The sequence below is a fragment of the Tilletiopsis washingtonensis genome, assembly GCF_003144115.1.
Source record: "Tilletiopsis washingtonensis strain MCA 4186 unplaced genomic scaffold FA09scaffold_2, whole genome shotgun sequence".
In the NCBI taxonomy this organism is placed as follows: Eukaryota; Fungi; Basidiomycota; class Exobasidiomycetes; order Entylomatales; genus Tilletiopsis; species Tilletiopsis washingtonensis.
In genome coordinates this window covers 326809-349247 of record NW_020311999.1, presented here as the reverse complement: position 1 = coordinate 349247, position 22439 = coordinate 326809, and the positions used below count along the sequence as shown (strand labels likewise).

General features: G+C 68.3%; 8 protein-coding genes across 8 annotated transcripts; 4 read left to right on the top strand and 4 right to left on the bottom strand.

The window, feature by feature from the left end:
* Positions 1-1668: 1668 nt before the first annotated feature.
* On the bottom strand, positions 1669-2491 carry FA09DRAFT_336176 (carbonic anhydrase; the record flags this gene model as incomplete). Its single annotated transcript, XM_025743852.1, has 5 exons — positions 1669-1820; positions 1884-1979; positions 2029-2180; positions 2239-2288; positions 2348-2491. 5 exons carry the CDS (start codon positions 2489-2491, stop codon positions 1669-1671), a joined length of 594 nt encoding a protein of 197 aa, XP_025601049.1.
* Positions 2492-4731: 2240 nt separating this feature from the next.
* Positions 4732-6166, top strand: FA09DRAFT_314453 (class II aaRS and biotin synthetase; the record flags this gene model as incomplete). Its single annotated transcript, XM_025740765.1, has 4 exons — positions 4732-4884; positions 4938-5081; positions 5135-5551; positions 5597-6166. Exons 1-4 carry the CDS (start codon positions 4882-4884, stop codon positions 6164-6166), a joined length of 1134 nt encoding a protein of 377 aa, XP_025601048.1. The 5' UTR covers positions 4732-4881.
* A 33-nt stretch (positions 6167-6199) lies between these two features.
* Positions 6200-7819, bottom strand: FA09DRAFT_358131 (RNA-binding domain-containing protein; the record flags this gene model as incomplete). The annotated part of the gene is made up of 7 exons (XM_025744915.1): positions 6200-6434; positions 6489-6548; positions 6603-6858; positions 6909-7073; positions 7125-7266; positions 7319-7383; positions 7519-7819. The coding sequence occupies 7 exons, from the start codon at positions 7817-7819 to the stop codon at positions 6335-6337; spliced, it is 1089 nt and encodes a 362-aa protein (XP_025601047.1). The 3' UTR covers positions 6200-6334.
* Positions 7820-8008: 189 nt separating this feature from the next.
* Positions 8009-8603, top strand: FA09DRAFT_327495 (hypothetical protein). Its single transcript, XM_025741422.1, has one exon. The coding sequence runs from the start codon at positions 8028-8030 to the stop codon at positions 8307-8309; it is 282 nt and encodes a 93-aa protein (XP_025601046.1). The 5' UTR covers positions 8009-8027; the 3' UTR covers positions 8310-8603.
* FA09DRAFT_327494 (hypothetical protein) lies at positions 8438-10501 on the bottom strand. Its single transcript, XM_025741421.1, has 3 exons — positions 10032-10501; positions 8843-9871; positions 8438-8789 (listed from the first exon to the last, which is right to left on the bottom strand). Exons 1-3 carry the CDS (start codon positions 10480-10482, stop codon positions 8662-8664), a joined length of 1608 nt encoding a protein of 535 aa, XP_025601045.1. The 5' UTR covers positions 10483-10501; the 3' UTR covers positions 8438-8661.
* Positions 10502-10641: 140 nt separating this feature from the next.
* On the top strand, positions 10642-14477 carry FA09DRAFT_327493 (hypothetical protein). The gene is made up of 6 exons (XM_025741420.1): positions 10642-11120; positions 11182-12478; positions 12532-12656; positions 12709-12830; positions 12885-13000; positions 13062-14477. Exons 1-6 carry the CDS (start codon positions 10775-10777, stop codon positions 14314-14316), a joined length of 3261 nt encoding a protein of 1086 aa, XP_025601044.1. The 5' UTR covers positions 10642-10774; the 3' UTR covers positions 14317-14477.
* On the bottom strand, positions 14364-17509 carry FA09DRAFT_336170 (hypothetical protein; the record flags this gene model as incomplete). The annotated part of the gene is made up of 4 exons (XM_025743851.1): positions 14364-14492; positions 14552-16447; positions 16500-16874; positions 16928-17509. 4 exons carry the CDS (start codon positions 17507-17509, stop codon positions 14364-14366), a joined length of 2982 nt encoding a protein of 993 aa, XP_025601043.1.
* Positions 17510-17739: 230 nt separating this feature from the next.
* Positions 17740-22247, top strand: FA09DRAFT_327491 (hypothetical protein). Its single transcript, XM_025741419.1, has 6 exons — positions 17740-18185; positions 18239-21322; positions 21376-21535; positions 21593-21843; positions 21897-22012; positions 22067-22247. The coding sequence occupies exons 1-6, from the start codon at positions 17813-17815 to the stop codon at positions 22214-22216; spliced, it is 4134 nt and encodes a 1377-aa protein (XP_025601042.1). The 5' UTR covers positions 17740-17812; the 3' UTR covers positions 22217-22247.
* The last annotated feature ends 192 nt before the right edge of the window (positions 22248-22439 follow it).

Genomic DNA, 22439 nt, shown 5'->3' with positions numbered 1-22439 from the left:
GTGCGGCCGAGGCGTGCCGATGCTCCCGCCGTGCGGCTCCCATCGTTGCGCGCTGCCTTGCTCACTCTTTGCGACGAGAGGTGCAGCGGCAAGTTGCCTACGGTACGCAGCAGCAGCAGCAGCAGCAGCAGCAGCAGCAGCAGCAGCAGCAGCAGCAGCAGCTAGCCTCTGCGGCCACCTTCGCCCACAGCAGCTGCAGCCGATGTCGAGCGAGGCCGCAGCCAGGTGCCGCGGAGGCCCAGCCGTGGTGGCGCACCGCCGGCGCGGCGCATCCGTGCGGCGTGCCTCGATGCGGGCGAGCCCTTCACCTTGCTCGGAGGCACGAGCCGCGGCTGCTCCTTCCGAGCGCCCAGAAGAGATCACCGCAGCGCGCAGCCGCAAAAACGTCAGGCCTGGTCGGATATCTGCGTCTGCCAGGTGCGAGGCGCAGCGTCGCACGGCTCGTGCTGCTGCTCGCGGGGCCGCTTCCAGGTGCAGACCGCAGAAGCATGGCAAGGCGGGGCGTGCGGCATGGAGCAAGCGTGGGTGGTCTCCTCGCACCTGCGCGTCATCTCCTCTGCCGCAGCAAGTATCGCTGCCGAAAGAGACGGACGTGCTCTGCGTCTGGCGACGAACATAGCCTCGCCGGCGCTCGAGATGCATGCTGGCGTGCGTGGCGGGTGCTGTGGATGCACAGCAGGCCGGAGTTGGGCTGCGGAAGCGGAGGCTGCTGGCGGCTGGGCTGGCTTGGCCGTGCGAAGGGCGCCAGCGCGGTGCGGCCACTTGTTTGCCCTCCGCCCTCCTCGGCCCCATGTGCCTCGCTGTGCCTCGACGGGGGCTGCCTCAGAGGCAGGGGAGGACGACCTGCCGGAAGATTCCCGCGGAGAGGCGGCGCCGTGTGGCTTGCGCGAGCATGCCTCCCTTTCTGCCTCTGCAGCGTCTGAGCCGCTGGCGCTGCGCTGCATCAGCAGTGCAGCAGTCTAGTAGCGCCCAGCATCGCAGGGGCAGGCTCCGCCTCTCCGCCGCGGTCCTGCTCGGCGCCGAGCTCGCCCAGGAAAGCGCAAAGGGCCGCGCCATTTGCAGTTGCGAGGCATGTGCGCCTCGCTGCGACGAGGAGCCGCAAGAGCGAGCGGCACGTCCAGAATTACCCGCTCCGCTCCCGCCTCCGAGGAAGGTGAAGCGACTGTGCGAGCTTGCCCCCGTTGGAGCGCTGGTGCTCGACGGCGCTGCGCTTGGTGCGCCACACGCCTGTCTGGCATGTACGCTGAGGGTGCGCTGCCCCAAACGCTTCTGCTGGCAGCAGTGGACGAGCACACTCACAAGCGCAGCAGAGGCAGTTCTGCCGGCCCCGAGGCCGCACACAGCCCGAGCCCGCAGTTCTCACGCGTGCTCCATGGGCTGCTTTCTCGGGGCGCGCCATGTCCGGCGTGGCCGGCCTCTTGGCGCCCCACTCGCCAGCGTTGCGGCGACAAGAAGTCGCTCCGGTACAGACGAAGATACGCTCTGGTACGCAGCGAGCCTGGCCGCCCTCAGTCTCGTCCCGTGTGCGGTTCAGACGCATGCGGCAGGGATCGTGCAATCGTGGCTCTTAATTTAGTCGTCTCTCGTCTCTCGTCGCTGGTCGTACATAACGATACACATCGCCGTGCAAGCGCTGGCCCTTGCACACTTCCGGCCGCGGCCGGAGCCTTACACGTAGCGCTGCAGCAGGCCGTCGGTGACGTTGTACGCCCAGCCGCTGACCTGCGTGCTGTTGATGAGCGGGTGGTCGCGCAGCAGGCGGATGTCGTCGTGCAGCGAGTGGTTGAGGCTGGTGAAGGTGTTGAACGCGATGCTGTCCGCTACGCCCAGCGGTGTGGACGTCAGCGTCAGGCTGCAAGCGAGCAGTGCGCGTCAAGACGTACTGTAGGGACGCGCGGTGTCGTTGCCGTAGTGCGACTCGAGCGCCTCGTGGATGCCCGCGTCGGTGTACTTGTGCATGCCGCAGTCGGTGTGGTGCACTAGGGACATTCAGCAATTGTTAGGGCTGGGTAGCTGGCAAAGACTCACCGACGATGATCTCGTGCGAGCCGAGGGCCACCTGCGAGACGAGGATGCTGGGAATGGCGCCGGCCACGCGGCCGCCGGCGTTGCGCAGCACGTTGACCGTGCCGGCCTTGATGCCGAACGCCTCCTCGGGCAGGATGCGGCCGTCCATGCAGCTGTGCAGACGGGTCAGGTCAGCCCAAGCCACGCTCTGAAGCGGCGCGCAACACGCACGTCACGAGGATGGCAGTCGGCTCGTGGTCCATCGGCGCGAAGGTGTGCGCCTGTCACAAGCACCCAAGGTGAGCAACAGGAGGCCGGCGGGCTCGCTTCTCGTACTCACAGCTTCGGTGTTGGGCGTGACGAAGGGCAGCGTGTGCGTGCCCTCGAGCGAAGGGTGCTCGCGCGGCACAAGGGCGCGTGGAGCCGAAAAGGGCAGGGCGAGCGCCGCAGCGGCAAGCAGAGGGGCGGAGAGGAGGAAGCGCATTATGATAAGGACGGGTATGAGGGCGGAGGTGTCGTGTGACTGGGGATGGAGGGAGGTGGAGGGCAAAGGATGAGATTTCGAGAGCAGGAGAGCAAAATCTGCTGCCTTTTGACCGTCTCGAGCGTCCTCGGACAGAAGCTACCGACGATCACCTCATCTTCGCGCGCCCGTCTGCTCGCTCTGCGCTCGCGGTGCGGGGCTTGCCGTCCCTGGGAGTCCGCACGCCGACGCTGCTTCGTGTGAGCACGACAATCGGCCCATCTGAGGAGCCTCGTCGGCCTTGGCCCGGCGCTCTACCTCCTCGCGGAGTGGCGAGGCTGTGCGCCGAGCGCCGTACCGCGGGAAAGCCGTCCGCTTTGGGACAGAGCGAAGAGGCAGAGCGATGCTTAAGCCTGCGAGCCTGCGACCCAGCGCAGCGGTGTCTCGGAGCCGAGCACAAGGACGCAGGAGGAGGATAGGGGCTGCGACGGACGGAGCCGCGCGGCACCTGGGGGCCAGACTGCAACTTCCGTGCCTGAATGTAGAAGTCCAGGCACATTGTCCTCCATGCGGTCATGATTGTGGCGCTCATTCAGGCGTCTTGCGGCGAACCCAGGGGGACGAATGAGGTACACTCAGCGGATCAAGTGCCCCGGCAGCCCCTCGGCTGCACTCATCCGTCGCACGTGGCGTGCACACGAGAGGAGGCATACGTGTCTTGAGGAGGCGTATGGGCCAGCCGTCCCCTGACTTCTCCTCAGTGTGACGACATCGATAGCCTAGGCCGGCGAGCTGAGACTGTGAGCGCTCTTCGCTGCCGTGGCACAAAACACGTGTGCAACATCTCTCGAGAAGAACGGCCGGCTGCAGCACAGCTGGCCGTCACCAGAGCGTCCAATCGTACGTGGTGCCCCTGCTCGGCGTCTGTTGTGGCGTTAGAGCTCGTCATCTGCGTGCTCAGTCGCCAAAGGGCTGGCTCGGCGACTCGCCACGGCATCCTGTTTGCTGCGCCCTGCAGAAAAAAAAGACAAGAGGAGCATTCCGGAAGCAAGATGCCGCTTGGCAACTCCTCTTCGGTCTGGATTCGGTCGGGGAACAGGGGGTGCGCGGAATTGACGGTCCCAATGCGTCCCTCGAGGCCATGATGACCTGTTCCGCGTCGTCGCCCACGCGGGCACCACACCACGGCTTGGCGTACCGCGCCGCAGCAGCACCGAGCACGACGCAGCCGTATCAGGCCAGACGGCCTCGGCGAGGAGCCTGATGCGGCCTCGGCGAGGCGGAGCTGCACATAGGGGCCGAGCTGCGGAGCCGGATAGGGCGACCGCGGGCATCGCCGACACCCAGCTCGGAGCCGACGCATCTCTCGGCGTCCGATGGAACAGCAGCGAGCGCGGGTCTTAGAACGTGCTGTGCTTCGAGACGTGCGGCCAAGAGGCTCGGCGCAGGTACCAGGGGCGTCGAGAGGCTCGACGCAGGAACGAGCCTTCCGCCGCGGGCCGCGATGCCGGCTCGGCGGCGAGCTCTCCGCTCAGTGGGACGGAAGCGTGCACAAGCTGAGCGAGAGCGCAGCAAAGGCCAAGCAAGTGCGACGGCTCTATGAGAGCGGCGCAGGCCCCGAGCCGGCGGTGCGGGGTGCGCTGCCAGCTCCGCGGCTTTGCCCCGCGGCACAGGCATGCCTAGGGGCGCCTCGCTGCAGCCAGAGCCGACGCCGTTGCGCTCAAGACATCTCTTGGGCAGAGGTGTGCGAGGCCATGCTCTCCTTGCTGCGATGATCCGTCGTTGACTCTTGGACGTGGTGGTGTGTCTTTGTGAGAGAGGTCTGCGCAGCGGCGCGCGGCGCAGACGCGCAGCGCCGGTCACCGGGGCGCTCGGCACGGCCGAGTCAGCGGCGCCGTCTTCCTGGCGCCCGCAGCGTCTGCTCCTCCACCTCACCACCACGCCTCCCGACTCGAGCGATGCGCACACATCGCGCACTGGCCGCTGCATGCCGCCGGCTGGGCGCAGCGCCCGGCGAGGCGCTGCGTGCCCCTCGGCCGCTGGCCGCACCGCTGCCGCGCGCCTTCAGCTCGGCGAGCAACGCCCGCGCCTCGTCGTCGCGCCTGCCGCCGACGCTGCACACGCTCCTCGCCGCCGAGCAGCGCCCTGCCGCCGCTGTCGAGGTGCATGCGTGGGCGCGCGCCGTGCGCAACCACCGCAACATGGCCTTTGTCGAGCTCAGCGACGGCTCGCTGCCCGGCGCCGCGACGCTGCAGGCCGTCGTGCGCGGCCCGCTGCGCGACCGCCTCGGCACGGCCCTGGCGCCGGGCGCGGCGCTGCGCCTCAGCGGGCGCCTCGTGGAGAGCAAGGGCCAGGGACAGGCGCTGGAGCTGCAGGTCGAAGAGGCGCACGTCGAGGGCGCGACGAATGCGATGGTGAGGCGTCCCGTGTGGGGGAGAGCCGAGGTTCTGGCTGACGAGGGCCGCAGGAGTACCCAATACCGCTCACTGCCTCGACGGCGCCGGCCGACCTGCTGCGGCGCAACGCACATCTGCGCTCGCGAGACGCACGGCATGCCGCAGTAGTGCGGGCGCGCGATGCGCTCGAGCGCGGCCTGGCGTCGTACTTCTACGTGAGGGCCACGAGCGCGAAGCTGCGTGCGCCGGTGCTGACGGGCCTGTGCAGGACGAGGACTTTGTGCGCGTGACTGCGCCGATCATCACGTCGTCCGACTGCGAGGGCGCAGGAGAAGTGTTCCGCATCGTTGCCGACGCCGACGCAGCCGATGCTGAGCCTCAGCGCGACGCATCAACTGCATCGGCCGATGCAGCATCCGCCGCACCTCACGCAAAGCCAGGCTTCTGGTCCGGCCTGCCGGCGTACCTAACCGTCTCGGCACAGCTGCACCTCGAGGCGCTCGCACACGGCCTGGCGCGCGTGTGGACGACGGGCCCGTCGTTCCGCGCCGAGGGCAGCGCAACGAACCGGCATCTCGCCGAGTTCTGGATGTGCGAGGCCGAGATGGGCACGTCGGGCGGCGCCGGCGCCCTCGACGAGGTCATGACGGCCGCCGAGGGCAGCATCCGCGCGGCGATGCGCAACGTGCTGGGCGAAGGCGCGCCGTCGCCGCGCACCGAGCGCGCCCAGGCCGACGCGCGCTTCCTCGTCGGCGACGAGGACATGCTCGCCGTTCTGCGCGAGATCGCCTCGAGCGCCGAGCCGTGGGAGCGCATCACGTACGACGAGGCGATGCGGCGCCTCATGACGCGGCACATGACGGCGGCGTTCGCGGTGCCGCCGTGCTGGGGCGACCAGCTGGCGTCGGAGCACGAGCGCTGGCTCGCCGTCGGCGGGCCGCTCTTCGTCACCGACTATCCGGCGACGGGCAAGCCGTTCTACATGCGCGTCAATGAGGCGGAGCAGGGCACGGCGCGCCAGACGGTGGCGTGCTTCGACCTCCTCGTGCCGCGCATCGGTGAGCTCGTCGGCGGCAGTCTGCGCGAGGAGCGCGCCGACGTGCTGCAGGCGCGCATGCGCGAGCTCGGCGTCGCAGAGGGCCCGCTGCGCTGGTACGTGCACGACCTGCGCCGCTTCGGCTGTGCGCCGCACGGCGGCTTCGGCCTCGGTGTCGAGCGCCTGCTCAGCTGGGTCACCGAGACGGAGAACCTGCGCGACTGCGTCACCTTCCCGCGCACAAAAGGGCCGGTGCGCTTCTGAGAGCTGCGCGCTCGCCCACACACGCACCACGCCGCGGCTGGAATAGGCATGAGCATTACCGCGCACGCGGCCTGCATGATCGCCGCGTGCCTCTGAGTGTGTGTGTGACGTGTCCATCTGCCGGGCGATGGCGCTTCCAGATCCAGCACGACGCCGCCTGCAGACGTTTTAGTAGCGCCCGCGCTTGGCCGGCGGGCCGTCGCTGTGCCCGTAGCCGCCGCCGTTGGGCGGTCCTCCGGCCGGCGGGCCGCCGTACCCTCCACCGTAGCTGAGGGGTGTTTGTCAGGCTTGGCAATGAGCGCGGGGCACGGAGCGTACTCACCCAGCTGCCGGCGGTCCGCCCTGCGGTGGCCCTCCGTACCCGCCGCCGTCGCCGCCAGGGCTGTAGATAGGACGCATCAGTAGTGAGCCTCTCAGAGACGCCGGCCGCACTCACCCCGGCGGGCCTCCATAGCCTCCCCTTGGCGCAAAGCCGCCTCGCCCCGGCGGTGCGCCGCCGTAGCCTCCTCGTGGTGCGAAGCCACCTGGCGGACCGCCGAAGCCGCCGCCCGGCGGACCGCCGTAGCCACCGCCCGGTGGGCCTCCAAAGCCGCCTCGTGGCGCGAAGCCGCCGCGCGGAGCAAAGCCGCCGCCCCGTCCGCCGAAGCCACCCCGGAATCCACCGCGGAAGCCGCCGCGGAAGCCACCGCCGACTGTGAGAGGGTGAGCACAGGCCAGACGCCAGACAGCAGGCACGACTCACACATCATGTCCGGCGGCGGCGCCACCTCCTTCTTCTTGCGCGTGGCGCCGCCGAGGCCGCCGCCCAACCGCATCGGCTTCCAGTCCTTGACTGTCCGGCCCCGCTCCACGTCGACCATGATGCGGCGCCCGCCAATCTTGATGCCCTCCGCCTCCTTGTATGCAGCTGCATGCACCGTCAGAAGGGCGCTCAGTCGCAGCGCAGGCTGGCACTTACTCCGCATGTCACGCTCCCGCTCGTACACGACAAAGGCATAGCCGCGCGACTTGCCCTCCTTGTCGCGCACAATCCGCAGCCGCTCGATCGGCCCGTACACCTCGAACTCGCGCGTGAGCTCCTTCTCCGACAGGTCATAGGGCTGCGCAGAGGGTGAGCACGGAGTAGGCGCGCCCGCGCTGCGCTGTACTTACGAGCCGAGAGAGGAAGAGCGTGGTGAAGGGGTCGCCGATGGCTTCTGGGTCCTTGGCCGGGTTGACTGTCGCAGGTGTCAGCGCAGAGCGCAATGGCAGCCGGCAAGGTGACAGTGCCGTGCTGCACACGCTGCACTCATCGCCTCTGGCCCCCACTTCCAGGCTCTACGCGGCGCCTGCGCTCTCGCGGCACGACTCACACTCGGCCTCGCCGCGCTTGCGTGCCTCCTCGTGCTTCTTGCGGCGCTCCTCGCGGCGCATCTCGCGCTTCGTCTGCTCGGCGTGTGTGAACTCGCCGTCCTGCTCGGTGACCTCGCCCTTGTCGGCGGCCTCCTGCTTGGCGCGCTCGAGGAAGGCGGCGACGCCCTGCAGCGGCGGCACGCGGCGCGAGCGGCGCGGCGGCGCGGCGGGGTCGCGGTCGAGCGGCAGCGGCTCGGCGGCATCGAGCGGCGGCCGCGGCGCAAAGAGGCGCAGCAGGTTCGGCGGCAGCTGGTGCGTCATGCTGGCTGGGAGCGGGGGGTCGCGGAGCGGAGGCTGGCTGAGGCGCGGCGCGCGCGCGCGCGGTCGAGCGTAGCGGCGGCGGCGGCGGCAGCAGCGGTGGATGAGCGGCGGCGCGCCGGCGCGGCACGTGACCGGCGACGCTGCTTCGCTTCACAGGCCGCACCGCGCCGCTGGCCTTCCTTCCTCTCCCCCTCCTCCACCACACACGATGAAGCTGCACCAGCTCAAGGTGCGCCCGCGCAAGGTCGCCCAGGCCGGGCCCTGCGCCGCCGAGTTTGCCGCCATGCTCGCCTGCTGGGCCAGCTCGTCGGACGTGGGCAACACGGGCGTGTGCCAGGAGAGCGCGGCGCGCCTCGGCGAGTGCATGAAGAGCAAGGTGAGTTGCGGGCTGGGGGAGGGGGGACCAAGCAGCAGAGGATCGCTCTGGAAATGGGCACTGTCGCTCGCTCGAACCACCACTGGCCGTCAGGGGCAGCGCAGCGGGCTCTGACGCCCCACATCGCCAGGGCGCTCGCGGCGCATCGGCCAAGCCGACGATCAACTACCACCTCGCACGCCTCAGCAAGCGGCTATGAGGGGCGCTCGCACCGACAGCGGCGCTTTCGCAAGTGGGGGCATGATCGAGAGGGGGATGGAAGGAGCGGTTGGGGTCGATGGGAGGATGGTCAGGCAGCTGCCAGCGCAGCTTCGACCAGGTTGACGGGAGATGGCATCGAGGGCCAGAGAGGGAGTCACGAGGAGGGATGCGACAGCTGCACATACGTGCACACTCGCAGCGAATGGGATCATGCTGTCACACGATGCCGCCACGCAAGCAGAGCGGTATAATGTATGCATTGGGCTCATGCAGCTCGCTCATCTTCCTCGCCTCGTATCCGCTCATAGCCGCCGCGCCGCCACCGCGCTGCTGGCTCGGCATGCGCTGCTCGACCGGACGGCAGGATGCGGAAGCGCTGCTCGCGCCAGGTGACTGCGAACTAGAGGGTGAGAAGCGGCACATGGAGGCGAAGGCAAGCGACGCACCTGTGTTGCCGCACATCGCGCCGACCCAGATCGGCAGCGCCAGCAGCTCGCGCACGGCGTACGCAATGCGGAACACGCCGCGCTCGCTGGGCGGTAACGGCGTGCCGGCTCGCAGCGCAAGCATGACGCCGTAGTCGACGTTGTACCAGAGCACGTGGTGCGCTGCAAGAAAGGCGGCCAGAGCGCACGCCTCCGCGGTGCCGCCGAGCTCGCGCGGCGCCAGCACAAGCCGCCGCAGGCCCCAAGCGGCGAGCAGGCCGGCGACGATGCTCTCGGTGATGGGCTCCAGCAGTGTGGCGGCAAGGACCATGCGCTTGCGCACGCGGATCCAGCGCATGCGCCGCGAGGCGTAGGCGCGCAGCGACGAGATGCCGCCGACCGACGTGTGCACTGCATCGCCGGGCGCCAGCGCGTGATGCAGGCCGAGCGGTGGCCGCATGAGCGAGAGCGCCAGCATGTTGTCCTCTGCCAGGTAGATGGAGAAGCGCGCCAGTGGCCGTGCGGCGCCGCTCGCCACGCCCTCCGTCGAGGCGGTCGCGGCAAAGGCACTGCTGCCAATGGCGCCCGCCTCGCCGCTCGTGCCCTGCTCGTCGACGCCAAAGAAGGCGTCGGGCACGCGCGCCAGATCCGACTTGCAAAACAGGTTCGACTTGCCCATCACGCACGAGTCGACGCTCAGCGTGTTGATCGCCAGGTACATCTTGGCGTGGTTGGTGCTGAGGAAGGCCCGCTCCACCTGCGAGCCGAGATTGGCTGATGGCGAGACAGCAAGCGGCACATGGTGCACCAGCCCGACACGCGCGGTGCTGCCGCGTGCGTAGGTCGCACCGCCGAAGAGCGGAAGGCGACGCAGGAAGCGCGGACTCGGCACGGCTGGCGGAGAGCGCACGAGTGCATCGACAGCACGGCCCAGCGCCGTCGGCGAGAGCGAACACTGCGCGTCGAGGACCCAGAGGATGTCGAAGGCGGCCAGCGAGTAGGGCACAACGAGGTTGTTGATCTTGGGGTTCACGCCCGCGGTTTCGTCGCCTGCATCGAGCAGCGTGAGCAACGACTCACTGAGGCGAAAGCCGAGACAGCGGCAGTGGCAGAGACATGACCCTCGGCGTTTCTCCATACGCCCAGCGGAAGAATAGAGCTGCATGCCTTTTCCACCCTCATCAAGCAGGCTCTTGGCATCACGACTCACCGACGACGATCCTGCTCTTCACCTCCGGATAGCGCGCCGCCACATCACGCGCCACCGCGAGCGCCTGGTCGTGCTCGTCGCGCACGCTGAGGATGATCTCGAACGAGTCGCGCGGGTAGCGCTGCTCGAAGGCGGCGCACAGGTTGCCGAGCAGGTTGTGGTCGAGGCCGGCGAGCGGGCGCAGAATCGAGACGCCGGGCGCGCTGGGGCTGGCCGATGCGCCGCAAGTCTGCGCTGGAGTGCCGTTCGCTGCAGCGCGCTGCACGTCGTCTGCCAGCGACGAGAGCGGCGAGGCAGGAATCGGCGGGCTGTAGAGGCGGCGCGCCGTGTGCAGGCCGAGCAGCGAGATGCACCAGATGGCCGCGTACCACGCCAGCGCCAGCGCGGCGAGCAGCGACGGCAGCGGCGGCAGGGCCGATGCAGCGTCGGCTGCAGACGCAGCGGCCGCCATGGACGTTGAAGGGTGATGAGGGACGGAGGGAGAGGAGCAGACGCGCGCGCGCTCCGGGCTGGAAGATCGCCCGATGCATCTCTCCTCCTCGGCCGGCGCCTGCAGCTCCTGGCGCGGTCCGTGCACGTCGCGCCTCCTTTCTCTCCTCCACTCCACTTCCACTCGCTCCGACGCTCCTCGCCCACGTCACTGCCTCTCTCTGCGCCGTCCGCTCACTCCGGCCTCTCCTTGCGCCGGCCTGTGTCCGTTTGGCTGCTCGCTGCTGCGGCACGCGTGCTGAGCGTCCGCGGCCATGCGCCGCAGCACGACGGGCCGCCTGAGCGAGGGCGTGCGAGGCGGCACGGCCAGCGCTCAGGGTGCGGCCGGGGCACAGCAGCTCAACGGCACAAGTCGCAGCGCAGCAGCCCCGCGGCGCTCGGCTGCCAAGGCTGAGCATGCCCAGCCACGGCCGCCAGACGCAGCGGCGGACGCAGGCAAGCCCGCTGCCGCAGCCGCACCGGAAGCTGCCTCTGCTCCGGCCACCTTCGAGCTGATGGACGAGGAGCAGCGCAAGGTCGTCGGCGCCATGGAGCTGCGTCCGGGTGCGCTGAGCCCGTCGGCGGAGGACAAGGAGAAGGGCGTCGTGTGGTTCGACATCGGTGAGCCGAGCTGCATCCCTCCTTGCCTCGCGTGGAGCTGAGACGCGGCGACGGGGCGCAGACAATACGCTCTACCCGGCCTCGACGCAGATCGCCTCGATGATGGCCACGCGCATCCGTGCCTACTTCCTGACGCTCGGGCTCGACGAGGCCGAGGCGGAGAAGCTGCACCAGCACTACTACAAGTCGTACGGCCTCGCGATCCGCGGCCTCGTCAAGCACCACCGCATCGACCCGCTCGACTACGACCGGCGGTGTGATGCCTCTTTGCCGCTCGACCAGGTGCTGCGGCCCGACAGCGAGACTATTGCATTACTGCGCGACATCGACCGCTCCAAGTACCGCGTGTGGGCGCTGACGAACGCCTATAAGACGCATGCGCTGCGCGTGCTCACGCTGCTCAACATCCTGCCGATGTTCGAGGGCCTCGTCTTCTGCGACTACAGCAACGCCGACTTTGCCTGCAAGCCCGAGCCGCGCTTCTACCACGCCGCCTGCTCCTACGTGGGCACGTCGCCCGAGCGCTGCTGGTTCGTCGACGACTCGGCGCTCAACATTCAGAGCGCCAAGCGCCTCGGCTGGGCCAACTCGGTGCTCTACCGCGAGGAGGAGGCAGTCGATGCCGTCAATGCGCCGCCAACCAACGGCGAGTTCGTGCCGCGCGAGCTGCGTGCCTTCAATGCGCCAGCGAAGCTCGAGAGCCTGGCTCTGTCGAATGGCAACGCCGAGCACGATGCAGAAGGCGTCAGCCAGCAGCTGCGCGCCCTGGCACCCGCTGCACGGGTGCGCCTCCTGAGTCTCCTGCTCGACAGCGCCTCGTCGCCGTCAGAGCTGAGCGTCATGGCGCGTGCGGTCGAGCGGCATATGCGGCTGCGCCACGACTTTGTCTCTGCGATCGGCAGCAGCATCACGCTGGCCATCTTCTCGCGCCTCTCCGTCAGCGAGTTGCTGCGCTGCCGGCAAGTGTCGAAGAAGTGGCGTGAGCTCGCTGCCGAGCCGGAGCTGTGGCGCTCTCATGCCCTAGCGCTGACGGAGAGCGACCCGTCGCCCCTCGTTGCCCCTACTACGCCCGAGGGCTGGGAGCCGCTCGTGCGCGGCCTCTACTTCCGCGAGCGCAACTGGGCACGCGGCGTCTCGCAGCGCATCGTGCAGATGCCGGGGCACACCGGCTTCGTCACGGCCATGAAGCTCAAGGGCCGCACGCTCATCACGGGCAGCTACGACGAGAGCATCCGGATATGGGACCTGCCGACGGTGCGCTGCACAAAGGTCATCAAGGCGAAGGCCATTGCCTGCCTGGACTTTCTGCCGAAGCAGGGCGTGTTGGCTGCGGGTCTGTACGACACCGGTCGAGTCATGTGAGCAGCGCGCTTCGCCAAAAATTCGCCCTGCTGACGCGAGACCGACGCAGGATCTGGAGCCTGAAGACCTACGAGCTGCTGCACACCTTCACGGGCCACAACAAGGGCATCCGCTCGCTGGCACTCAGTCCAAAGGGCGTGCTCGTGTCGGTGGGCCAGGACAAGGCCATTAACGGTGAGTCGCGCTGCAGGGCTGGACCACGCAGCGGCTGACACCTGTCGTGCAGTCTGGGACTGGCGTACCGGCGAGAAACGCTGCCGCTGGGGCCAGCAGAGCAACGTATCGCTGGGCGTGGCCATCGTGAATGACGACCAGGTCGTTGCGGTCACCGTCGACGCTGTCATCCGCGTGAGTCGACTCCTGCTCGCTGCCGCGATACTGCTGATGGACGTCGCTGCGCAGACGTTCTCGATTAGACGCAAGGAGATGATCGGAGAGTACCACATTAGCAAGCTAGCCGGCGGCGGCGCCAAGGCACGCGAGCTTGCTGGACTCGGAGGCGATGCGAACATGATGCTGTGGGTCTGCGCCTCGCATGAGACTGCTCGATCAAAGCTGACCAAGGATCTCACACTACAGCTGGTTTGCGGCGCAAAGGCGCACGCTGACCGTGGCGAGCAAGGACGCCATCATCCACCTCGAGTGGCAAGAGCATGTCGTGCCCATCGAGGACGAGCCTTCTCCGACCGCATCGCGCGCTGGCACGCCGATGCGAGGCGCGCCCGGTGCGTCCGCACTGCGCTCGCGTAAGGACGCCGCCGAGTCGCCTCTGCGCTCGCGGCGCGAGTCTTCACAGGGCAGCATGAGCGCCGCTGCAAGCTCGCCAAGCTTGGCTGGACGTGCTCGACGGGATTCGATCGAGAGCAACGCGTCTGTTGCCAGCAACGCGACCGCGATGACGAGCGCCACTTCAAGGCGTTCGCTCGGCGGCGCGCCAACGTCTGCTCGTTCGCCGCCATCAGGAAGTCGCAGCGCCGCTCCGATGCATGCGCTCACGCGCTCGACATCTCTCGCCACGCCATCCAGGCCGCAGCCGGCAGCCGTCGCGGACCAAAGACGCGCCGCTAGAGCGAGCGGCAGCCCAGCACCGCCGCCGTGGCCCGCGCCTCGCAACTCGCCGCGCCTTTCGCTCACCACGTCGCCCCGCCTCTCCTCGTCGGCCTCGCTCTCCTTCCCGAGTCCGAGCCCGAGCAGCCCGTCTCTCTCGTCGCTTGCATCATGGCAGGCAGGCGTGCAGTCCGCCGCATCGGACGAGCCACGAGCAACGCGCATCGAGGCCAATCTGGGCGCGCCGCCACAGCTGGTGGACATCATTCGTGGCATCCCGGACGCGGCGACTGGCTGCGTGGACCCGGGCAAGCGGCGCCTCGTCAGCGCCAGTCGCTTCAGCAGCCGTGCGGGCGCCGATCGGCGTCTCTATGTCTCGACGCTGCAGACTGACGGGCCTGACGCGACCGCAAGGCGCAGCACGGTGCCCGTCGGAGGCGCCTGGCAGGCAGAGGCAGAGACGCTGGCGCAGCCTGCAAACAACCCTCTGTGCATCGTGCACGATGCCGACACGCTCGTCGTCGGCACGTCATCCGGCCTGGTCTACTCGATTGGCTTCGTCGGCGACGAGCACAGCCGCGGCTGGATCGACACGGACGAAGGCGCCGACGACGAGATGCTGCGGGGCACGAACGCTGCGCGGCAGGACGTCGTCATCTCGGACCTGGTGCAGCTGCGTCAGGTGTGGAGCGAGCTCTTCCTGCCGGCAGACGCGCCGCCCGATCATCCCGGACGCTTCAAAGACGACATGCAGTGCGATCTGGTCGCTGCCATGGGCCTCGCCTAGACACAATGCAGCGGTACAAGCTCATGATGGTGACGCGTGTGCATTGCTCAGCCAGTGAGCATCGCCGTGAGACGCCCGCGGATCTCGTCAGCGCCCGGCAGCTCCGACTCTGCCACGGCCGGATGCCGCTCGCGAACGACTGCTGTGAACGCTTCGTAGCTCTCGATGACTTGGCTCTGCAGATGCGCAGCGCGTCAGTGGGTAGTTCGGCCGGAGGTGTGCACCGCCGACTCACCAGCACGGGCTCGACGAGGCTGCCCATCGCCCGCTCGTCCTCGAGATACGCGCGGATGGCGCTGCGTGCCTCCTTTAGATTGACCTCTGTGCACTTGCAGAAGGCATCGTACGCGCCGCGCGCCTTGCCCACTGCTCCGACCTCCGAAGCCCGCCGCTTCGCAAGCGGCGAGGTGGGCGAGGTCACGCCGGCCTCTGGCGACTGCGCGTCCGGCGAGCGCGGCTCGGTCGCGGCGGGCAGCGGCGTGCGGCTGATCTGCGAGATGTAGACGCGCAGCGGCAGCGCCGTGCTCTCCGCGATGATGGCGACCAGCTGCGTCGACGCGCGCTGGATGTCCTCCTCGAGCTGCTGCATCGCGGCGTGCGAGGTCTCTCTAGGCGAGCTGGGCGGCATCGGTGATTCTGGCGCCGCGACTGCCGCACCTGCGCCTCTTGCGAGCTGGTACAGCGACCGCGGAGCAAGCAGTGCGCTTGTGCCGGCCCACAGAGCGTTGACGACGGACGCGACCGTGGCAAAGTCCAGTGCCATGCCGGCAGACGCGGCAGGAGCGCCGCGCGCGTGGCCTGTAAGGGCAGCGATGCGATCCGCTGGGCCGTGGCCGCCGGTGTCTGCGCTCAGCTGCACCGAAAGAGCGATCTCGCGCAGGAGAAGCAGATGCCGCAGCCAAAACAGTGGCCCGTCGAGACGGCCGCTAAGCCCGATGCGACCAGTACCGAGCCCGCCGCCGCCGGTACGCAGTGCTTCGGCGCCGGTGACGAGTGACGCTCGGCATGCCTCGACCGCGCTCATGCCTACGTCGTAGAACACACTCGTGGGCACGCGCTCGTAGACGAGCGAGAGGCCTTGCAGTGTGCGTGTCAAGGGCGTGTACCACGTGCGCGTGACAGACGCAGGCGGCGCAGTGAAGAGACGGATCTTGCCCTCGTTCTCTGCGCGCTGCGCCGACGCCGCCATTGCACTTGCCGCCTCGGCCGCTTGAAAGAGACCCGCACCGCCGATGCTGCTCTTGGCTCGTCGATGAGCAGCGGCTGCGGCACCGGCAGCGCCACCAAGTTTGGCTGGATAGTCGACGTCGTCCGCTGTTGGCGTGTGCGCGGCGATCTTGCCAAAGTCCTCTCGGGCCTTGAGCACGAGTTGAGCTTGCGCGGCATCGAGCAAAGGTCGCAGCAGAGGCTGCAGCAGAAGTTCGGCAGAGCGGGACGGTGCATCATCCGGCTCCTCGGCGGCAGGCACTTCGAGCAGCGCAGCGCAGATGCGCGAGAGGACCGCAGGGCTGGTCTCCTTCTGGATGCGTGGCCGCACGCGGTCGTGCAATGCCGCGCAGATCGTCTCGAGGTATGCTTGCAGCTCAGCGGCGCTTGACTGGCCAGTCGCACCGCGCTGCTCGTCATCGTCGACGACGAAGAAGTGGTCGCAGAGCTTGTACTCGGACTCGCACAGCGCACGCAAGAAGTCGAGGCCACGCCGCGCCAGACGTACAACGAACGAGTCTGCAGACGAGCTGCTCGCTGACGAGTCTTCGGCGTGGACGGCCGCTTCGATGCGAGCCAAACAGCTGCCAATGAGCCCGAGAAGCAGCGCCCGGCGCGCGTCGAAGTATGCGGCGCGGCACTCGCTGAGCATGGCCGCGAACTCGGGCGACGAGAACACGAATGCCTTTGTCCGCCCTGTGCGGCCATCGTCGCTCTCCTGCGTCATCGAGTAGTCCGCGAGCAGTGCGTCTTCATTCATCGGAGGCACCTTGTCGGACTCCTCGATGGAAAGCTGCATCGAGGCGGCGGCAGGCGCCGACGGAGCGGCGCGCTTCTCGAGCTCGGCCAGCAGCGGCCGCATCTGCATCGACTCTGTGCTGAACTTGTCGTACATGAGGCCGTGCAGGTCCGGATCCGCGAGGTCCTGCGACAAGGTGAGCATGTAGTACGCGGCACAGCCTCTCTCTGGCGCTCACCTGAAGCTTCGAGTCCGCGCTGCCCTGGCTCTTCTCCGCCGCGCCCTTGCCGTACCGCTCCTTCTCCCACTTCTTCAGCCCGTCGCCAGTCTCCTGCACGAGCTGCTGCATGCGCTGCACCAGATACAGCCGGATGAGCTGGCCAGCGCGCACAACGCAGTGCTCGAAGCGCATGCGGTACAGCGCGGCGTCCTTGTACTGCGGATGCGCCTGCACAAACTCGAGGCCCACGTCGAGACGGTCGAGCGTGTGCAGGAAGTCTGGCGAGAGCACGAGCGTGACGGACGGCGAGTTGAGGAAGGATGTTGAGGTAGGCAGGATCGAGAAGTAGGAGAGCCGCAGCGACAGGGCTTCGGACAGCGTCGAGAGATGGTCCTGCGTGGCAGGTTTAGCAATGCGGGGCAAGGCATCGAGGCTTGTTGACGCACCATCTTCTCGACCATGCTCTCCGCCTCTTCTCGCAGCCCTTCACTTCCCTCCTCGACGTATCGGGCACCAGCACGCAGCTCAGCAATGTGCACACGCGCCGCCTCAATCTCCTGCAGCAGCGCGTCCGCCTCGTCGCAGGCGGCAGTGATGCCCGCCAGCGCCTGCGTGTGCGCCGACTCGGTCGACGAGGAGATGTAGGCCTGCTGGCTAGCGAACCAGGCGAGAAAGGCAGGCGCGTCATGGATTGGCGCTGTCGGCAGCGAAGGCTGCGCGGAAGCCTTAACTGCCCGACTCGGCGCTGCAGCGGGCGTCTCCTCCGGCTCAGCCTGCTCCGGCAGACGCGACGAGGAGGCTGCGTTGGCGTCGACGCCATTGGAGCGCAGCGCTGATGCCGCAGCGACAGAGCTGCGCCGGCGCTGCACGCTTGGCCCCGACGCTGCGCTCGGCCCACCGGCGATCCAGTCGGCGAGGCGGCTGACGCTGGCGCGCTCGGCGTCGGAGAGGGGCGCCTGCACGGCGGCCCACTTGTCGAGCTGCACGCCGGGCGTCGGCGCCGGAGCGTGGCTCATCGAGCGCGACATGGCCGCAGCGTGTTGATCCAGCAGCAGATGCGGAGAGCGGGTGACTTTGAGGCGAGGTGGATGTGGTGGAGAGGCAAGGATGCAAGGGCAGGTCGCCGCACATGGTCCGCGCGCGCGCGCCGCCGCCTGCCGCACGAGAGAGCTTCGCGCGCCGCCAGGCCAAAAGCGGATCCTTCGCTTCGTTCTCGCGTCGCGCACCTGCTCCTTCCAGTCTTGCCTCTCCTCCACATCCCGCCTCTCTCTCCCTTTCTTCGCTCCTCGACCGGCAGGCCTGCCAGACCGCACGAGCCTCGCAGCGCCAGCATGTCTGCGCCTGTGCCCGTGCGGCCGCCGCCGTCGCCCGCGCTCATCCCCCTCACGCGCCTCGATGCGCCGACGCAGCGCCTCTACGCCGCCTCGGCCCTCGTCGCGCTGCAGGCGCTCAAGGTGTACCTGCTCGTTGCGCAGCCCACGGCGCCGCTCGTCACGTCGCTGCTCCTCTCGCTCGGCTTTCTCTTTGCGCTGGCGCGCCTGCGCATCCCGCGCCTCGACTATGCGCGCACGCGCTGGCAGCTCCTCTTTCTGCTCTTTGCGGCCAGCGACTGGCTGCTCTGCGGCGGCTGGCGGAGCCTGCCGAGCCTGCTTGCCAGCGCGCCGGTCATCGGGCCGCTCGGCGCTCAGGTTGGCAACATTGGTGGTGAGTGCTGCTGTGCAAGCTGCGGGACTTAGCGAAGCTCATCACTCCTCCAGGTGCGCTGAACCCATGGGCCGGCGAGCTCACGCTGGGCGGGCCGCGTGTGCAGGTGCGCAAGCTCGTGGCACCGCACGAGCGCATCTTGGGCCAGTACACCATCCACATCCTGCCGTACAGCACGGCCACCCTGACGCACGACCGCTCGCGCCCGGCGTGCCACTGCATCAGCCCGCGGGCGCCGCGCGTGAGCATCCCGGTGCTCTTCAACAACACCGAGCCTGCGCTGCTGCAGTACAGCGTCACGTCATTCAGCGGCGACGACGTGCAGCTCTTCAACGTCTCAATACCGCGCTCGGCGCTGACGCGCATTGGCGAGGCGCAACAGCCGCAGGAAGGGCGAAAGGAGCTGGACCTAGTGCTCGACGATGTGCCGAGCGCGCTCGTGCGCTCGGCCGAGGCGCCGGGCCAGCCCGCCAAGCGGTTGAACTTGCCCGCAGCCGGCGGCAAGCAGCATCTCTTCCAGCTGCCCGTCGACCACGTCGGTCGCGTGCGCCTGGAGCGTGTGCTCGATGCGAAGAACCATGATGCGCGGCTTGACAGAGGCGAGGTCATCGTCGTGGAGTGCCCGTCGAGCACTTTCATCCCGCGGTCGCGCTCTGCAATGGCCTCGGAGGCTGTTGCCTCGAAGCGCGCCGGTGCGCTCATCAGAAGCGCCGACAGCAAGGCCCGCAAGGCAGAGACAGAGCATCTCTGTCCAGACGAGCAGGCCGAGCTGCATGTACGCGTGCACGGCCTGGCCCCGCTCGAGCTCGCCTATGCGCGCGTTTGGACGCCGTCGACTGGCACGGCCTCAGACGAGCGTCGTGTCGTGCGAGGAAGCGGTGCAAAGTCTGCGTCGCCCCTCAAGGGCGGCGTTCCTGAGGTGCAGCGCATCGCGCGCATCAACAGCCCGCACGCCACGAGCCCGCTCGACTCGAGCTCGGCCGGCGTTCCCACTGCGGAGCGTCTCTCGGCTGCGCTCAGCCGCGCGTCGAAGATTGGCGACCACTCGTGGGCCGAGGCTCGCGACATCGACATTCCGCTCACGCTCGAGACACGGCGCGCCGGCACGTACTCGTACGAGCTGCAGAGCGTCGTGGATGCATGCGGCAATCAGGTCGATGCTGCAGCGCTGGCGCAGGCGGTCAAGGGCCAGCCGGCGCCCGTGCCGAAGCACGAGGTGGTGGTGCACGCGCGCGCACGCATTGCCTTCCTAGGCTGCTCCAGCGAGCAGCCGAAGAAGCTGCTGCGCGGACAGGCAAACGGTGAGATGACGCTGCGGGCCGATGGCGAGGGCGCCACAGATGATGGCTGGTCTGCCCTTGTGCGCTTCGAGCCGACGTGGGTGGGCAGCGAAAAGCCCGTCACGCGGGCAGCACAGAACATCTCGATGGGAACAGGTGGCGTAGCCAAGGTGCCCATCGAGGGGCCCGGCGAGTACATCATCGAAGCTGTGCAGGGCGCCTACTGCGCCGGCGAAGTTTCGACGCCGCGCGTCTGCAGAGTCATCGACGTGCCTCAGCCGCGAGCGAACATCACCTTCCACGCCATTCAAGACCAGTGCGCCGGTCCCGTCGGCGCGCGTGCGCTTGCCGTCCTCTCCGGCACTCCGCCCTTCAAGCTCGAGTACAGCGAGCAGCGCAAGGGCCAGCCCGAGTATGCGCGCGAGCGCGTCGTGCAGGGCACGCGAGACGAGATCGAGCTGCGGCCGAACAGCGACGGCGACATCACGTATCGCTTCAAGCGCCTCTCCGACGCCAACTACAAGCAGCTCGCGCTCGATGGCCCGGAGTTCACGCAGAGCGTGCACCCGCTGGCCACGGCGCGCTTCGCGGGCTCCACCTCCGCTCCTTCACGTGTGCCGGGCCAGCCACACCGGCGGCCCGGCGGCGTCGCAGGCCGGCAGCCGGCGCGGACCATCGTGCTGCGCAGCTGCGACGGCAATCGTGCGGCTGTGGACGTCGAGTTCTCGGGCGTTGGGCCCTTCGCACTGACGTACGCTACGCGCGTCGCCGACGATGCGGCGCCCGAGCAGAAGGTACTCGAAGGCCTAACAGGAAAGAGCCACACGCTCGACCTCGACCTACCCGAGCGGCTGAGCACGCAGGGCGGTCTTATGACGCTCAGTCTGGTCAGCATTCGCGACTCGCGCGGCTGCGAGAGGCCTCTGGCAGAGGCAGACGTCGTCATTGAAGTGCGCCGGACGAAGCCGAGCGCCGGCTTCGACGTGCCTTCGGGCCAGCCGCGCGGCCAGATCAACGTGCTCGAGGGCCAGGATGCCAGACTACCCGTGCGCCTCACGGGCGAGGGTCCCTGGCAGGTCGAGGTCCAACGGCAAGGCGACGACGGACCGCCGATCACCGAGACGCTCCGCAGCGCAGACGCCCACATCCTTGCACGCAAGGCCGGGCGCTACACGCTTCTTTCCGTCAAGGACAGCACCTGCCCCGGCAGCGTCGTGCCGGGTCAAGACGAGTTCGACGTCACGCTCATCTCGCGGCCGAGCGCCCGCTTCGACGACAGCGCCGGCCATCTCGCTGCCAACTCCTCGCTGCTGCGAGCTGCAGTCTGCGTGGGCCGGCCCGACTCCGTCGATGTGCGCCTCAGGGGCCACTCGCCCCTGTCGCTCTCGTATGCGCTGTCCCTCGACGGCCGCAGCTCGCAGAGCACAATCTCTTCTGCGCAGGGTGAGGCGACGCTGCCGCTCTCGACAACCTCGGCCGGCTGGCACACCTACGAGCTGGTCAACATCGGCGACCAGCTGTATGCGCCGGCGCACCTGCCGCGCGGCGCTGCAGCCTCATCACACGCCGTGCTACACCAGATGGTGTACCCCGCGCCGGTGGCCAGCTTCGTTGAGACGCGCTCTGCCGCCTCGCTGTGCGTCGGCGACTCGCTGTCGAGCGCCAAGATCGGCCCGTCCGTGCCGACCGTCAGCCTCGTGGGCACGCCGCCGTTTGCCGTGGACTTCTCCGTTGGCGAGGCGACTGAGTCGGTCTCGCGGCGACGAGTCTTCCACCGCAAGGATGTCCAGTCGCACAGCCTGGTGGTCGAGCTTTCGCCCGAGGAGCTGACTCTCGACCGCGTCGGACGTTGGACCGGTGAGTTGCGAGCACAAGGCACTGTTGATGCATGCACTGACGCTCCTTGTCAGTCCGCGTCGAGAGAGTCGTGGACGGCAATGGCTGCGAGACGGCGTTCGGCGCGCCTGATGCCAAGGCGCCTGAGTGGGATGCAATGGTCGTAGAGACCGCCGGCATCGTCGCCGTTGGAACGCGCAGTGACTTCTGCGTTGGCGAGGAGGTGGCATTCGCGTGAGTTTCGCCAAGTGAGACCCTCTTGCTGCCAGCTGACCCAGCTGCACCCGCCAGTCTACAAGGCACCGCGCCCTGGACGGTCGAGTACACCTTTGCCGGCAAGCACGCACGAACAAAGGCGACGACGCCGACCTTCTCGCGCCTGGCCGACCGCGCCGGCGACCTCAGCATCCGCAGCGTCGCGCACGAGCGCAACCGCTGCGTGCGCAACGTCGAGGGCGAGCCCGGCATGCTGAAGCGCGTGCACGCGCTGCCGCGCATCAGCATTCGGCAGGGCAATCATTACATCCAGGACCTGCCAGAGGGTGACTCGTGTAGCTGCGAGGACCAGAACCTGTGCTGACGTCTTCTCTCGCAGGCAATCAAGCGGAGATTGCTTTCCACCTCGAGGGCGAGCCTCCGTTCTCCTTCACCTACTCGCGCACCGAGCCGACGGACCGGCATTCGCGGCCGCGTGTGCTCGAGACGCACACTGTACGTGCTCGCCGTCTGCTTCGAGACACACCTCGCTGACCCTTCTGTGCACAGATTGCGGGCATCAACGAGCACGAATGGAGCCTGACCACCTCGCAGGAGGGCACGTGGACCGTCTCCTGGCTGCAGGACAAGTGGTGCACCGTCTCGGTGGCGACCGATGCGACGGGCACTACCACGCAGCGCAAGCTGTTGGGGCAATAGGGGCCTCGCTTAATTCATTGAGTGCAGAAGCCGTGCAGGAGTGTGAGAGACGCTAGCTCCGGTCATGACTGCGCATCCGCGCTTCCTCGGCCCTAGTGTGGATGTAGCACGTCTGCGCATCCGTCCTGCTTGGTCGAGACGTGTGTCCGGCGCCCTCATAAGGCCGTCATGGGCCTAACACTCTGAAGTCTAGCTCCACAGCTTCACGTCAAGATGCCCTTCC